Genomic DNA, 15,578 nt, shown 5'->3' on the forward strand with positions numbered 1-15,578 from the left:
TTCTTTGCTGAGTTAAGTTTCTCTGCAAATAAAGCAATGAGGTCATTCTTGTGTGCTAATGAATGTGGCCACTGGAGGGAGCTGAACAGCAGGGATGTGTGCTGCACTGAAGAGAAGGTATCACCAGACCGGTAAATAACGAATGTAACTCCTCTATTCAAGATAGAAGAGAGACAGAAATAGGAAACTACAAGTCAGTTAGCTTCTTACATCTTCAATAGGGAAAATGCTACAATCTATTATTAAGGAGGTTAAAGTTGGGCACTTAAAAAATCCCAAGTAATTAGGCAGAGTCAGCATGGCTTTGTGAAAGGGAAATCGTGTTTGACTAATTTATTACTGGATCACAGAATCTTGCAGAAGGAGGCCATTCGACCTATTGAGTCTGTCTTGAATACACTTATAAAATGAACATTCACAGTTCCTGGGTTACAGAATCCCAAATATAACTTCCGGGTGAAGAAATTTCTCCTCATCACATTCCTAAATAGTCGCCTTCTTAATTTGAGATTGTGACCCTGTTTTATATATTGCCCAGCCAGGGGAAATATCTTGCCAACATCTACCATGTCAAAGTCTTAGAAATGTTATATATTTCAATTAGATCGCCTCCCATTCTTCTGAACTCTGGGTCTACTCAACTCCCTCTCATAGATCAATCCTCTCACCCCAGGGACCAGCTCAGTGAACCTCTAGGACAAGCATGTCCTTCCTTAGTCAAGGAGAACAAAACCACACACAGTATTCCAGGTGGGGCCTCACCAATGCCTCGTATGTTGGAATAAGAATTAGTTTGATCGTGCAGAAATTGAGCATCGCTGAAAAAAGATAAATGTCAAAGTTTTTTACCCTGCACTCATCTGGACATTCACAAGAGTGACAAATGTAAAGGGTACAATAATTTATGCTTCATGAGAAGAGAGAGCTGATTGGTTGTCAAGTGGATTCTGACTGGCAGAGGCGTTGCCACGGAGAATGCACCAGTTAACTGATGGCTGACAGTTAACTGCCAAGCTTTGTTTAACTTTGTTGCATATGCCACACTCAGTCTCTTTAAATCAGACATCGATGTAGACTGTGAAGAGCTGAGAGCCAAGTACTCATGCTTGCAGTACCCCACCAGCCACAGCCTGCCAACCCAAAAGTGTCTTCTTTATTCTGACTTTGTCCATTAACCAATCCTCAATCCATGAAAATATATTACCCCCAATCCCACGAGTCTATCTAACCTCTGTGTGTCACCTTACCAAATGTTTTTTGAAAATCCAAATGCATTGCATCCACTGGTTCCCCATTATCCATCCTATTGGTTATGACATCAAAAACCCATTGGTCAGCTCATGCAAATTTACAGGGGAGTCAAAGGTTATGGAGGACAGCCAGTAAAGTCAGACCACAGTCAGATCAGCCATGATCCTATTGAATGGTGGAGCAGGCCCGAGGGGCCAAATAGCCTACTCCTGTTCCTATTTCTTATGGTCTTATGTCGGGGGTGGGATTCTCCGTCGGCTGACGCCGGAATCAGAAAACGCTTTTGGGCGACTTCACTTGTGCTTTTAAAAATCCTGAAACAGCTGCCGTGGCTGCTGAGGGAGAGAGAGGGGGATGCGGAACGTGTCCAACATCGCCATAGTTTGTTGACAGTTGTGCCGCTGGCCGGGGGAGGCCTCTGCCACGGCTGGGGGATTAGTGGAAGTTGGCCAGGAGGTGGGCTGTGGGGTGGGGTGGATGGGCACGGAACACCATTGCTGCGGCCTGCAAGGCAGCCGTACAACTGTGCACGCCGTTGAGTGCCCACTGTGAACTCAGGGGTATGGGTAGTATGGGCATCGGGTGCCTACCAGGTCAACCCCCTAGGTGCCCTCTGGCCCCAGCCGACCCATCAGCGGGATGGGCGGCTCCAGCACAAGCAGCGCCATCTTGTTGGCTGGGATGAGGGTGTGTGGGGAGTAAAGTGCATATATCCAGCTGCAGCATGTCAGCCTCCGGAGTGTAAGTCACAAATCCGGCGAATCCTGCACCATTTGGAATCGAAAGTGTTCCACGTGGCGCCGGTTCTAGCCCATCAACGGCCGCTGAATTGGCCCAGGTGCAATGTCAATTTTGTTGTCGTAGAAGTCCACAAACTCTGCCCCAGCCTCAACAATTAGTCTCAGGAACAGAGAATCCCGCCCAGGATCTCCAGTGCAAGGCGGTTGGTAAGTTGTTAGAAGGGCTGATTAGAAATACGTTCAGCAAGAAGTCTTACAACACCAGGTTAAAGTCCAACATGTTTGTTTCAAACACTAGCTTTCGGAGCACTGCTCCTTCCTCAGGTGGAACGTAGAAATACGTTGTATCACCTCCTTGTCAGAGAAAGGAGTTTTTGGAAACACTGCATGACTTTTGGAAAAGATTTCTCACCAACCTGGCTCAATTGTCAAGGAAGGTTACTGGGCTGGAAGTAGCTTTATTCGGCACTTTTGTTTTTCAGTGCCACAGTCTGGTTAGATCTCGGGAGACGTAATGGCCATTGGGAATCTCGGGGGAGGCCTCTCCTGGGATCTACTGCCTGCATCTCGCGGCAGTTCCAGCAGGACACGGTTGGTAGATTCTGCCCATTGAAAATTAAGGTGTGATTTACCTGATGCATTTAAGATGGGTAAAGGAGTTGACAGGACAGATAGATAGATAGGAGACATAACCACAAAATTAGACAAGGCCATTAAAGGGTGATGCCAGGAAGCAATTCTTCACCCAAAGGACAGTGGAACACTGGGAGATATTTTCTCCCCCAAAAAACTGTTGATATTAGATCAGTTGATATCTTTTTGCTAATCACAGGGTATTAAGTGTAAATGGACAGATAGATGGAGTTAATGTACAGATCAACCATGCTGTAATTGAATGGTGTTGTATGTTTGAAGGGCTGAATGGCCTACTCCTGCTCCTATGAATATCAAGAAGTCCTTAACGTGCTTCTGTGACATATAGTCCTGATTAAAGGTTAGAAATTGATTTTGGGTTGGATATAAATTGTTTGCATTCTTTGGACAAAATGTTATCACTAACAGCAGTGGTACTGGCTGAGATTATTCATGAAGGTCCTGCCTTTTCAACCTTGCCCCTCGCCTGAGGTGTGGTGACCCTCGGGTTAAATCACCACCGGTCAGCTCTCTCTCTCTCTCTCGAAGGGGAGAGCAGCCTGTGGTCCTCTGGGACTGTGACAACATTTCATTTAATTTCTGGCTGTGTGTGGGGGGATGCATTACCAGTGGAGTCCTGCAGGGATCAGTATTGGGACTGCTGTGCTGTACCAGCAACGATCTCAATGAAGGCACCAGTGGTTCTAAAGATGTGTGTGTATTTTATGACCTTAGATGAGAAAAATATATCACTTGGATGTGATGGGAGAATAGACCAAAATCTGGATCATTTAATGCAGCTAGGCCACATTATACGTTTTCAGCGCTGTGAATTTAAAGTTATTCAGCAGGAATGAATGAAATGTTACAGGACATGATCATCTGAAAATTCAAAGGACATTTTGTAAGGTTAACATACAAGTAAATAGAATTCCAGGATGTATTGCCAAAATACAAAACAAAAAATGTTATACTGTCCTTGGTTAGGCCTTACTTAGAAAGGTACACCAAACACATCTACAATCATGATGGGAGCCAGTAGAAATCAATCAGATTTAACCTAAAAGTAATTGTCGATAGCGGCGTTTGGTGGAATGTTTCCTGCTGCTGGTATTCAGCCATGTGTAGTTAAGAGAGAGCGTTAGCTGGCACGTTGAACTCCAAAACGACAGTGCTGGTATCAAATCAGAGTTCAACTCGATCTGTGCACTAATCTATCCTCTTATACCCAGCTCAACCCACACTAGATTATGTGCACACACTCCTCTGGGGGCATTTTGGACCATTAAGGCTGCTCGAAGCACCCACAAACCTGGCTCAAGGGATCAAATTCTGTACAGATCAATATTGCAGAACTTAAAAAAACCCAGCAGATTAAATTTGGACGTCATTAAAACGCAGAAAGGACAGGTATAAAAATGTGTTCCAATTTTCTGGTCGACAGAAGGAGAATATGGAAGTTGCAACATGGACAGAAACAAAAGTGTTTTTTGGAAGGCTCTGTGTCATCTGACCATGATTAGGATATATGAATCTTCCCTGTAGCAAGTTGGTACCAGGATCGAGGTTTAGTGGAAAATGTGACCTGGTGGAAACGTGACAGCAAGTCAACGTTTCTATTCTGTGTGCTTGGCACCGAGCAATAGGACCCACCAACCTCCCCTGTGTTTTCGAAAGGGTTGCACTTGTTTGGAACTCAGGTAATATTGTACATAATCATTATTCATACAGAAAACTCTTTTATTTATCATGCTGGTGTTGTTGGTCTGCAGAAAACCACTTCTGGTACTTTGGAATTGTTTTGCATTGAAATCTCAGTTGTCAGTTGTACCGATTATGAGTTCAAAATCTCTGTAGGGGCCCGGAAAATTGGTGTGCAATAGCATTGCAAGCTAGTCTTCAAATACTGGGGATGTGAGGGTTAAGAACGAAAAAAGGAATGCTAATGCACACTTCATATCCTTCTACTGCTCAAACTGTCTGTCTGAGACTGCAAGATCTAAATGATTATTATAGGCTCCTTGAGCTAGAATCATTAATATGAATTTCTTAGTGGCGACCGACCTCACAGTACTGTGGCCGAACGCAGGAGATGACCCCATGTTGACTGATAGCAGGATCCTGGGTTGGCATTTTGCCAGCGGTGGCAATTAACAGGGGCCCAATCACAGGTGCAGCGGCTCAGCTGCCTTAATACTGCCACCTCTAGCAGGAGCCACCATTGAGGTTGCAGCCCGTGGCAGTCAGTGCTGTGGTCATGTTTATTAGTGGAAGTCAGGGCCAGACAGGCAGGCCCCTGTGATTGGTAAAGGTATGGTTTTGGCGCACCAACATCGAGTTAAGCGTGGTGATGGCCACTGCTGCCGGTCGACCTTCTCCCCCGTCCCGGGGACCTGCTGGGATGCCACCACGGTTCACCTGAAAGTCTCCCCGTATAGCAACGGACCTCCCAACATGGGCAAATTGCCAGCAGAAGTGTGAGGTGGCTCTTAATTAGATCACTAAGTGACTCAATTGGCTACCAGCAGGCAACTGTGTCACTAAGTTCCCACTGCTAGCAATATGTCATGGCAGTGGAAAGACATCGGACTCTTCCATCGACACCTTCCCCTGCCATACTGCCAGCCCGTCTACTAAAGACCATCTCCAATGGTCAGGGAACATTCACCCCATAGAATCATAGAACAGTTGCAGCACAGGAGGAGGCCAAATGGTCACTGTGTGCGTGTCACCTCTCTGTCAAATCCTAAAACCACTGCCTTTTCCCTTTAGCCCTAAAAACCTATTCTCTTCAGATTATTACCCAATTCCCCTTTGAATTGAATCAACCTCCATAACATTCTCGGACAGTTTTTTCCAGATCCTGACCACTGCTGACATTAAAACATATTCCCTTCTGTCACTTCTGCTTCGTTTGCCAATTATCGCAAATGGGTGTCCTCTGGTTCTTGACTATTCCACCAATGTGAACAATTTCACCTGGCCTCTAAGTTCAAACCCATCAAGATTTTAAACACCTCAATCGAATCTCCTCTCTGAACAGAGTAGTTTCATCAACCTAGCCAAATAAATCTTATCCCTCAACCATTCTTGTAAATATTTTCTGCACCCTTCAATTAGGAGGCCCCAAATGAATATTTTGCTTCAGTATTCAGTCGTGAGAGTCACCTTGTTGCCCATGAGAACCGTGTGAACCAGGTTAATCGACTCGAACAGGTTGATATTAAGAAGGAAGATGTGCTGGAAATTTAGAAAAACATCAGGATTGAGAAGTCCCCTGGGCCTGATGGGGTACACCCAAGGTTACCACAGGAAGCGAGGGATGAGATTGCTGCGCCGTTGGCGATGATCTTTGCATCCTCAATCTCCACTGGAGTAGTATTGGATGATTGGAGGGAGGCAAATATTGTTCCCCTGTTCAGGAAAGGGAATAGGGAAATCACTGGGAATTACAGACCAGTCAGTCTTACATCTGTGGTGATCAAAATATTGGAAAGGATTCTGAGAGAGGGGCCGAGATTCTCCGAGCCCGTGCTGGGTCGGAGGATCGCTGGGAGGGGGGGGTCGTGAATCCCGCCAGACCACTCCGATGCCTGGCTGCCGATTCTCTGCCAACCGGAGAATCGGCGCCAATCGCGCCGGCATGGTCGCCGTGGCGCCGGTCGGGGGCCGTTGAAAGCTGCCCAAGCGACAATTCTGCGCGCTCGACGGGCCGAGCACCGCTGCTGTCGTTTGTGTATGGTCCGACCCGGTGGGACCTCGGCGTTCTGGCTGCGGGGACATTCCTGGTAGGGGGGCTGGGGGGAGCCGACTCCGGGGAGGCCTCCATGGTGGCCAGGCCTGCGATCGGGGGCAACAGATTGGTGGGCGCGCTCATTCCGGGTGGGGGCCTATGTTCCAATGCGCCGAGCTCATGTATGGCTCTGCTATGTTGACAGCAGGCCGGCGCAGAGATGCCCATGGCATGCATGAGAGGACCTGTGCCGGCCGTGGCATGCATGCGCGGACCCGTGCCGGCCGTGGCACGCATGCGCGGACCCGTGCCGGCCGTGGCACGCATGCGCGGACCCACATGCAGCACTCCGGCACTGTTCTAGCCCCCGAGGACTGGGCCTGGAGGCCCATTGACGCCGGTATCGCTCACTCGGAGAATCCCAGCCAGGATTTATGGTTATTTAAAAAACATAGTTTGATTAAACATAGTCAGCATGGCTTTGTGAGGGGCAGGTCATGCCTCACAAGCCTCAGTGAATTCTTTGAGGATGTGACAAGACACATTGATGAAGGTCGGGCAGTGGATGTGGTCTATATGGATTTCAGTAAGTCATTTGATAAGGTTCCCCATGGTAGGCTCATTCAGCAAGTTAGGGGGCATGGGATACAGGGAAATTTGGCTGCCTGGATACAGAATTGGCTGGCCGAAAGAAGACAGCGAGTGGTAGTGGATGGAAAGTATTCCGCCTGGAGGTTGGTGACCAGTGGTATCCTGCAGGGATCTGTTCTGGGACCTCTGCTCTTTGTGGTTTTTATAAATGACTTGGATGAGGAAGTGGAAGGGTGGGTTAGTAAGTTTGCTGATGACAATGTTGGTGGAGTTGTAGATAGTGTTGAGGGCTGTTGCAGGTGACAACAGGACATTGACAAGATGCAGAGCTGGGCTGAGAATTGGCAGATGTAGTTCAATCTAAATAAATGTGAAGTGATTCATTTTGAAAGGTCGAATTTGAATGCTGAATACAGGGTTAAAGGCAGAATTCTTGTAAGTGTGGTGAAACAGAGGGATCTTGGAGTCCACATACATAGATCTCTCTAAGTTGCCACCCAGGTTGATAGGGTTGTTAAGAAGACGTGAGGTGTGTTGGCTTTCATTAACAGGGGGATTGAGTTTAAAAGCCGCGAGGTTTTGCTGCAGCTTTATAAAACCCTGGTTTGACCACACTTTGAATATTGTGTCCAGTTCTGGCCGCCTCATTACAGGAAGGATGTGGATGCTTTGGAGAGGGTGCAGAGGAGATTTGCCAGGATGCTGCCTGGACTGGAGGGCATGTCTTATGAAGAAGGGTTAAGGGAGCTAGGGCTTTTCTTACTGGAGTGAAGAAGGAAGAGAGGTGACTTGATAGAGGTGTACAAGGCGATGAGAGGCATGGATAGAGTGGATAGCCAGGGACTTTTCCCCAGGGCGGAAATGGCTGTCACAAGGGGACATAATTTTTTGAGGGGACATGATTGGAAGAAGGTACAGGGGAGATGCCAGAGGTAGGTTTGTTACACAGAGAGTGGTGGGTGTGTGGGATGCACTGCCAGCAGAGGTGGTGGAGTCAGAGCCATTAGGGACATTTAAGCGACTCTTGGACAGGCACATGGACAGCAGTAAATTGAAGGGGTGTCGGTTAGGTTGATCTTAGATTAGGATAAATGGTTGGCACAACATCGTGGGCCGAAGGGCCTGTACTGTGTTATACTGTTCTATGTTTTAATTCCTTTCTAAAGTATGGTGTCCAGAATTGGAAGCAATATTCCAGTTGAGGCTGAACCAATGTTTCATATCGGTGCGCCATAACCTCCTTGCTTTTGTACTCTGTGCTGCTATTTATAAAGCCTACATGTTTTATTGACTGCTTTTTCAACTTGTCCTGTGACCTCCAGGTCCTTTTGCTTTTACACCCTCTTTAGAATTATCCTTTACCTTATATTATTGTCCTTGTTCTTCCTACCAAAGTATTTCAGTTCACGTTTCTCTGCATTAAATTTTATCGACCATGTGGCCATCCGTTCCACTAGCCTCTCCTTGACCTCTTGAAGTCTATCACTATTCTCCCCATGGTTCACATTACTTCGAAGTTCTGTGTCATCTGCAAATTTTCAAATTGTGCTTTGCATATTCAAGTCTAGATGATTCATATAGGTCAGGAAAAGCTGTGGTCCTCATTCCGGCCCTTAGGAACCCCATTATATACCAGCCTCCAGTCTGAAAATAAGCCCAGGAAACGGGCTGCACTGCATAGATCTTGCCCACCCGAGTTGAATTTCCAGTTACTTTCCAGCCCCTTTCGAGCGGAGTGGTAATCCAGCCCAATTTTCACTCCATCGAAAGTTATGGTCAAACGTCTTTTTATACCAGTGAAAAGTCTGAACAAACCTAAATCATTTAATGTTAGCAGTGTATGCGCGCATTAAACTTATAAAATGATTTTTGAAGTTAGGACTATGCACGTGATGCATAAAAATGGAAACATATACAGAGAATCCAATGGCATGGTAACTTCTGTCGTGTAGAATTGCTGGAAAATGTCAAAATTCAAGGAAGGATTGTAAACAAAGGAAACTCATCATACATGGGGGGGGGGGGGAGACTGATTTAAATATTATAATCACGGCTAATTGTTTTGTTGACAAACTCATATATTGTGTTTACCAAATAATGGCTTTAATTTTTCAACAAGTTTAAAAAAATACCTGTACAACATCTTCAGAAATGCCCCATACAAAACTGGAGGGGAAGGATCCTGTAATGGGTTTATTTTCTGGTACAGGTGGGAATCCATTGTCCTCTATCACTTGCCGATAGAAAAAAGCAGATGATTTTGGCATCACTTCTTTCTCTTCGCTTTGAAAGTCAATGTAAAACAATCCTCGCCGGGTGCTATAACCAACATCCCATTCAAAGCCATCTACCAGGGACCATGCTGTGTATCCGATGACATCAACTCCATCATACTTAATTGCTGTGAAAGTACAAATGCCAAAAATGTTAATGTTGAAGTGTTATATTGACATAATGTGTGAAATGTGCATATTTTACAAGGAAACATTTATCTTCACGATTGGTCTGCGACATCAAATTGCATTGCAAAATCAGGCAGCTTGTTTATGACTACCAAGTTGTCCCAAAGCACTTTAACGCCATGAAGTATCTTTTGAAGTGTAATCACTGTCTATGAATGCACCAAAACCATCAAATAGCTAACAGATTTACTTTATTTTGCATAAAACTGCAGAATTAAATAGAAGCAATTGGACACTCTTCTCTTATAATGTAAAGGTATCAATTATTTTGCCACATACACACTTCATTCATATTTTTTTTCATTTTGTTTTCTTTTTTAAAAATAAATTTAGAGTACCAAATTAATTTTTTCCAATTAAGGGGCAACGTAGTAGGCCAATCCACCTACACTGCACATCTTTGGGTTGTGGGGGCGAAACCCATGCAAACACGGGGAGAACGTGTAAGCTCCACACGGACGCAGAGTGACCCAGAGCCGGGATCGAACCTGGGACCTTGGCACCATGAGGCAGCAGTGCTAACCACCATTGATCAATAGGGAAATTAGTTCACTTGATTTTTAGTCCAATTTCGTTCACTATAATGTAAAATTGGTCCAAATTAATTCAGGAAATGCAGCAGCCAAATTGCAATAGTATGACCCCACAGGGTAATTCCCCTGCTCGTCGAAAAGCTCCAAAACCAAGGACTTGGCTTCTCCCTCTGCAACTGAATCCTCACCTTTCTGACCCATAGACCACAATGAGTAAGAATAAACAACAACACCTCCACCACAATAGTCCTCAATACCGGGGCCCCGCAAAGCTGCGTACTTAACCCCTACTATGCTCCCTTCACACACACAACTATGTGGCAAAATTTGGCTTCAACTCCATCTACAAGTTTGCTCATGATATGATCATAGTGGGTCGGATCTTGAACAACGACGAGCCAGAATACAGGAGGGAGATAGAGAACCGATGGAATGGTGTAACAACAAAAATCTCTCCCTCAGTGCCAGCAAAACTAAAAAGCTGGTCATTGACTTCAGAAAGCAAAGTTCTGTACACACCCCTGTCTGCATCAACGGGGCCGAGATGGAGATGGTTGACAGCTTCAAATTCCTAGGTGTGAACATCACCAAAAATCTGCCCTGGTACACCCTTGTCGACGTCACCGCAAGAAAGCACAGCAGTGCCTATACTTCCTCAGGAAACTAAGGAAATTCATCATGTCCATACAGACACTTACCAACCTTTACAGATGCACTATAGAAAGCATTCTATCTGGCTCCGTCACAGCCTAGTATGTCAACTGCTTGGCCCAAAACCACAAGAAACGTCAGACAGTTGTGAACACCACCCAGTCCATCACACGAACGTGCCTCCCATCCATTGACTCCATCTACACCTCCCGCTGCCTGGGGAAAGCGGGCAGCATAATCAAAGATCCCTCCCACCCGGCTTACTCACTCTTCCAACTTCTTCCAACGGGCAGAAGATACAAAAGACTGAGAATATGCACAAACAGATTCAAAAATAGCTTCTTCCCCACTGTTACCAGACTCCTAAGTGGCCGTCTTATGGACTGACCTGATTAACACTACACTCCTGTATGCTTCACCCAATGCCATTGTGTACCTTGTGTTGCCCTATTACGTAGTTTCTTTTCATGCCCTTAATAGTCTGTTTCAGCTGCATGCAGAAAAATACTTTTCCTGTACCTCGTGACAATAAACAAATCCAATCCAATCCAATCCAAATAGTGGTATGGGATATTTATCATCTACCCAAGAGGGAAGGCAAGGCCTTAGTTAATTATGTCATCCAAAAGACAGTACCTCCAAACGTGCAGCCTCCCCTAGAGTGTCACTTCAGATTTTATGCTCCAGCACCGGAGCGAGACTTGATCACACAACTTTTCAACTTGGAGACGTAAGTGCTACCAATTGAGCCACAGCAACACTTATCATTGGGATCAACTAGAAAACTACCATAAATATAGAGATAGTTCTCCAAACCTCCCGCCGGGTCGGAGAATCCCCGGGGGGGTGGCGCGAATCCCGCCACGCTGCCCCGACGCCGGCTGCCGTATTCTCTGGTGCCATTTTTCGGGCGGGGGCGGGATTCACGCCACGCCGGTCGGGGGCCTTTGGCAGCGCCCCCCCCCCCCCCCCCCCCCCAACAATTCTCCGGGCCCCGATGGGCCAGTACCACCAGCGTGGGTTACGCATGGTCCCACACTATAGGACCTGGCAGGTAAGTCGGCGGTGGCGGTCGGGTGATCCGACCCTGGGGGGAGGCCCCCACGGTGGCCTGGCCCGCGATGGGGGCCCACCAATCTACAGGCAGGCCTGTTCCGGGCGGCACTTCTTCCTTCCGCGCTGGCCCCCATAGGGTTCCGCCATGGCCGGCGTGGAGAAGAGAACCCCCCGCTCATGTGCCAAATTACGCCAGCCGGTCTGCGAGATCTCATGTGCGAGATCATGCCAGCCCTTTGGCGCATGCTAAAACTCACACCGTCCATTCGGTACCGGCTGGAGCGGCGCCCACCCATCCGGCATCAACCCCGAAAGTGTGGAGAATTCACTCCGGAGTGGTTGGCACCGATTTTCCCGCCAACGTGGGGACTTAGTCCCCAGAAGGGAGAATCCCGTTAATAATATTTGATGCACACAAAAATGTATGGCCTAGATAATACAAGCAAAATCTAACCCTGAAGAGAAATTTGATTGGTTACAAATTTCAGCTATGGTTGGGATTCAAAGCCATGTTGTCACAATGTTAATGCTGATAAGTTGAGTTAAGTGCTTTTAAAAAGTCAGGTTCTTCAACTAGAAGTCAATGTGTGGCATTCACTCAAAACATTTCAATGGGCGTGATTCTCTGGCCTCGTTTCGCTGGAGCAAGGGCGCAATGACTGGTGAATAGTGATGGAGGCCAAAAACAAGAACCGTGATAGGTGCCAAACCATTTGCGATGCAACCAGCCCACTCCCGTAGGCGAAATCAGGATCCCGAAGTAGCGCAGAGTTCGGGGGCAAATGGAGGGTTTGGATGCTGGTCATGTGGGGGTGGGAAGGTTTCGGGGGGGCGGTCAACTCACGCATGCGGCCTGGTATAGGTCATTGTCCTTCTTACGGCAATGGAGGCCTGTCCTCCTGGTCACGCTTCCCAAGCTTACGGCCGCTGCCACTTCATCCCAGGCATCACTGGCTTCCCTGTGGCTCACCCTCCGGACCCTTGGAGGAACAGGAGGTTCCTCCTGGCCTTGGCCACATATAGGAGCCTCCCCAGGTTCCTAAGCTGAATGGGGTTGGCTGTGTGCAACTTTTTGACCTTGTGAGCGGGGAAAGACAAACGCAATCCCGGCTGGCGAGCCTTCATTTGCAGCCTGAAGTCCATGGGGCCTCGTTAAGTGGACCAATTGACGTTGAATTGCATTTCTGGCCTCGCTGGGCCGGCAAGCTAGTACCACACTTAGAATTCTGTCCGGAGAATGGCGTCCAAAGTGTCATTTTGGGGGGGTTTGGCAGGATGATTCATAGAATCATAGAATTTTACAGCACAGGAAGAGGCCATTTGGCCCAACCTATTTGGCACAGTCTCCAGAAAAAGCTACCTAGCAAGTCCCATTCTCCAACCCTATCTCCGTAGCCCTCTAAATTCATCACTTTCAAATATATATCCAGCTTTGATTTTCAACGTCCTCTGGAATCAACCTCCATCACTCTCCCAGGTATTCCAAACCCTAACAACTCATCTCAGTCCTAGCTCTCAGGAAACTGTGACTCCTAGTCACTGACTGACCGGCTTTTGGGTGAGATCCACACCGTAATTCACCCACACAAAGTCATTTTTTTGGGCCCTCCCCGGTCCAGCACATTTGGAAATCTTTTAAGCAATGGGAAGCTGAACTCACCAGCAAAACTGACTCCTCAGAGACCGGGCCGCCACCTTGAAAGGGTGTCCCGATCTCTAAGTGAGCTTGAGGGTCCATCCCATCCATGGACAATGTCAACCCCCGCACACATAATATTCAACACCAAGAGATGGATGGATCAAAAATCTAATCTGGCTGTCACCACACCCTTCCAAGTGAGGACATGCCGCTATGGGGTCGCTGAGGACCCCCCCCCCCCCCCCTTTAAAGGCCTTCCCACACACCCTTTTTACCCCCACCTTTTCAGGACCCCAACCCGTCACCCCTACCAACCTTTATGAGGCCTCTTCATATCGGCCTTCATTCCCCCCACCCATCATACTATCCCTCATTCCTCTTTCATGGCCCTCCTCAGGTCCTCACTCTTGACAGTGCCATCCTGGCACTGCCACATGGGACCCCGCAGTGCTCCTGTGGCAGTGCTACCTGGGCACCATGACAGTGCCAGGGTCATCAGTGCCAGGATGCAAGCTTGGCGGTCTCAAGGTGCTCCTGTGCCAGGGGGAGTGCCAGAGTGCCACTGTGCCCTATCCCCGCCTACCCCAGGGGTCTCCAAATGGCCTGGGGACCCCCCCAGGTGCCACTACACCTGGTCCACGTTTGTGTGGACCGAACTAAATGGCTCCCAGTTGAGGCTCCCAGACGAGACGGTTAGCTTCCAGGCACTGGGAGAATCGTGCATGCATGTTTAACTGAACCTAATGGATCTTTTAAATATGCTGCAAAGATGATTCTGGACAGGAGCGAAAGTAACAGGGTAGTTGTTATGGGGGACTTCAACTTTCCAAATATTGACTGGAAACGCTATAGATCGAGTACTTTAGATGGGTCCGTTTTTGTCCAATGTGTGCTGGAGGGTTTCCTGATGCAGTATGTAGATAGGCCAACAAGAGGCGAGGCCACATTGGATTTGGTACTGGGTAATGAACCAGGACAGGTGCTAGATTTGGAGGTAGGTGAGCACTTTGGTGATAGTGACCACAATTCAGTTACGTTTACTTTAGCGATGGAAAGGGATAGGTATATACCGCAGGGTAAGAGTTATAGCTGGGGGAAATACAATTATGATGCGATGAGGCAAGACTTAGGATGCATAGGATGGGGAAGGAAACTGCAGGGGATGGGCACAATTGAAATGTGGAGCTCGTTCAAGGAACAGCTGCTGCGTGTCCTTGATAAGTATGTACCTGTCAGGCAGGGAGGAAGTGGTCGAGCGAGGGAACCGTGGTTTACTAAAGGAGTTGAATCATTTGTCAAGAGGAAGAAGGGCTTATGTAAAGATGGGACATGAAGATTCAGTTAGGGCCCTCGAGAGTTACAAGTTAGCTAGGAAGGACCTAAAGAGTGAGCTAAGAAGAGCCAGGAGGGGACATGAGAAGTCTTTGGCAGGTAGGATCAAGGATAACGCTAAAGATTTCTATATGTATGTCAGGAATAAAAAAATGACTAGGGTAAGAGTAGGGCCCAGTAGTGGGAAGTTGTGCGTGGAGCCCGAGGAGATAGGAGAGGTGCTAAATGAATATTTTTTGTCAGTATTCACGCAGGAAAAAGACAATGTTGTCGAGGAGAATACTGAGATAAAAGAAAATTACAGCCGATGCTGGAATCTGAAACGAAAGGGAAAATGCTGGAAAATCTCAGCAAGTCTGGCAGCATCTGTAGGGAGAGAAAAGAGCTAACGTTTCGAGTCCGATGACTCTTTGTCAAAGCTGATACTGAGATACAGGCTACTAGACTAGAAGGGCTTGAGGTTCAGAAGGAGGAGGTGTTAGCAATTCTGGAAAGTGTGAAAATAGATAAGTCACCTGGGCCGGATGAGATTTATCCTAGGATTCTCTGGGAAGCTAGGGAGGAGATTGCTGAGCCTTTGGCTTTGATCTTGATGATGTCATTGTCTACAGGAATAGTGCCAGAAGACTGGAGGATACCAAATGTTGTCCCCTTGTTCAAGAAGGGGAATAGAGACAACCCCGGTAACTATAGACCAGTGAGCTTTCCTTCTGTTGTGGGCAAAGTCTTGGAAATGTTTATAAGAGATAGGATTTATAATCCTCCAGAAAGGAATAATTTGATTCGGGATAGTCAACACGGTTTTGTGAAGGGTAGGTCGTGCCTCACAAACCTTATTGGGTTCTTTGAGAAGGTGACCAAACAGGTGGACGAGGGTAAAGCAGTTGATGTGGTGTATATGGATTTCAGTATAGCGTTCGATAAGGTTCCCCACGGTAGGCTATTCCAGAAAATACG

At 47.2% G+C, this 15,578-nt stretch overlaps 1 protein-coding gene across 1 annotated transcript in view; it reads right to left on the reverse strand.

Moving 5' to 3' along the window:
• Positions 1 to 15,578, reverse strand: part of kl (klotho) — a 97,694-nt gene that overhangs the window by 32,658 nt on the left and 49,458 nt on the right. Inside the window, exon 3 of the mRNA XM_038818570.1 lies at positions 9,081 to 9,349. Coding sequence (XP_038674498.1) covers positions 9,081 to 9,349 — 269 coding nt within the window. The remainder of the gene's footprint in view (positions 1 to 9,080; positions 9,350 to 15,578) is intronic.

The sequence above is a fragment of the Scyliorhinus canicula genome, chromosome 14 (assembly GCF_902713615.1).
Source record: "Scyliorhinus canicula chromosome 14, sScyCan1.1, whole genome shotgun sequence".
Lineage (NCBI taxonomy): Eukaryota > Metazoa > Chordata > Chondrichthyes > Carcharhiniformes > Scyliorhinidae > Scyliorhinus > Scyliorhinus canicula.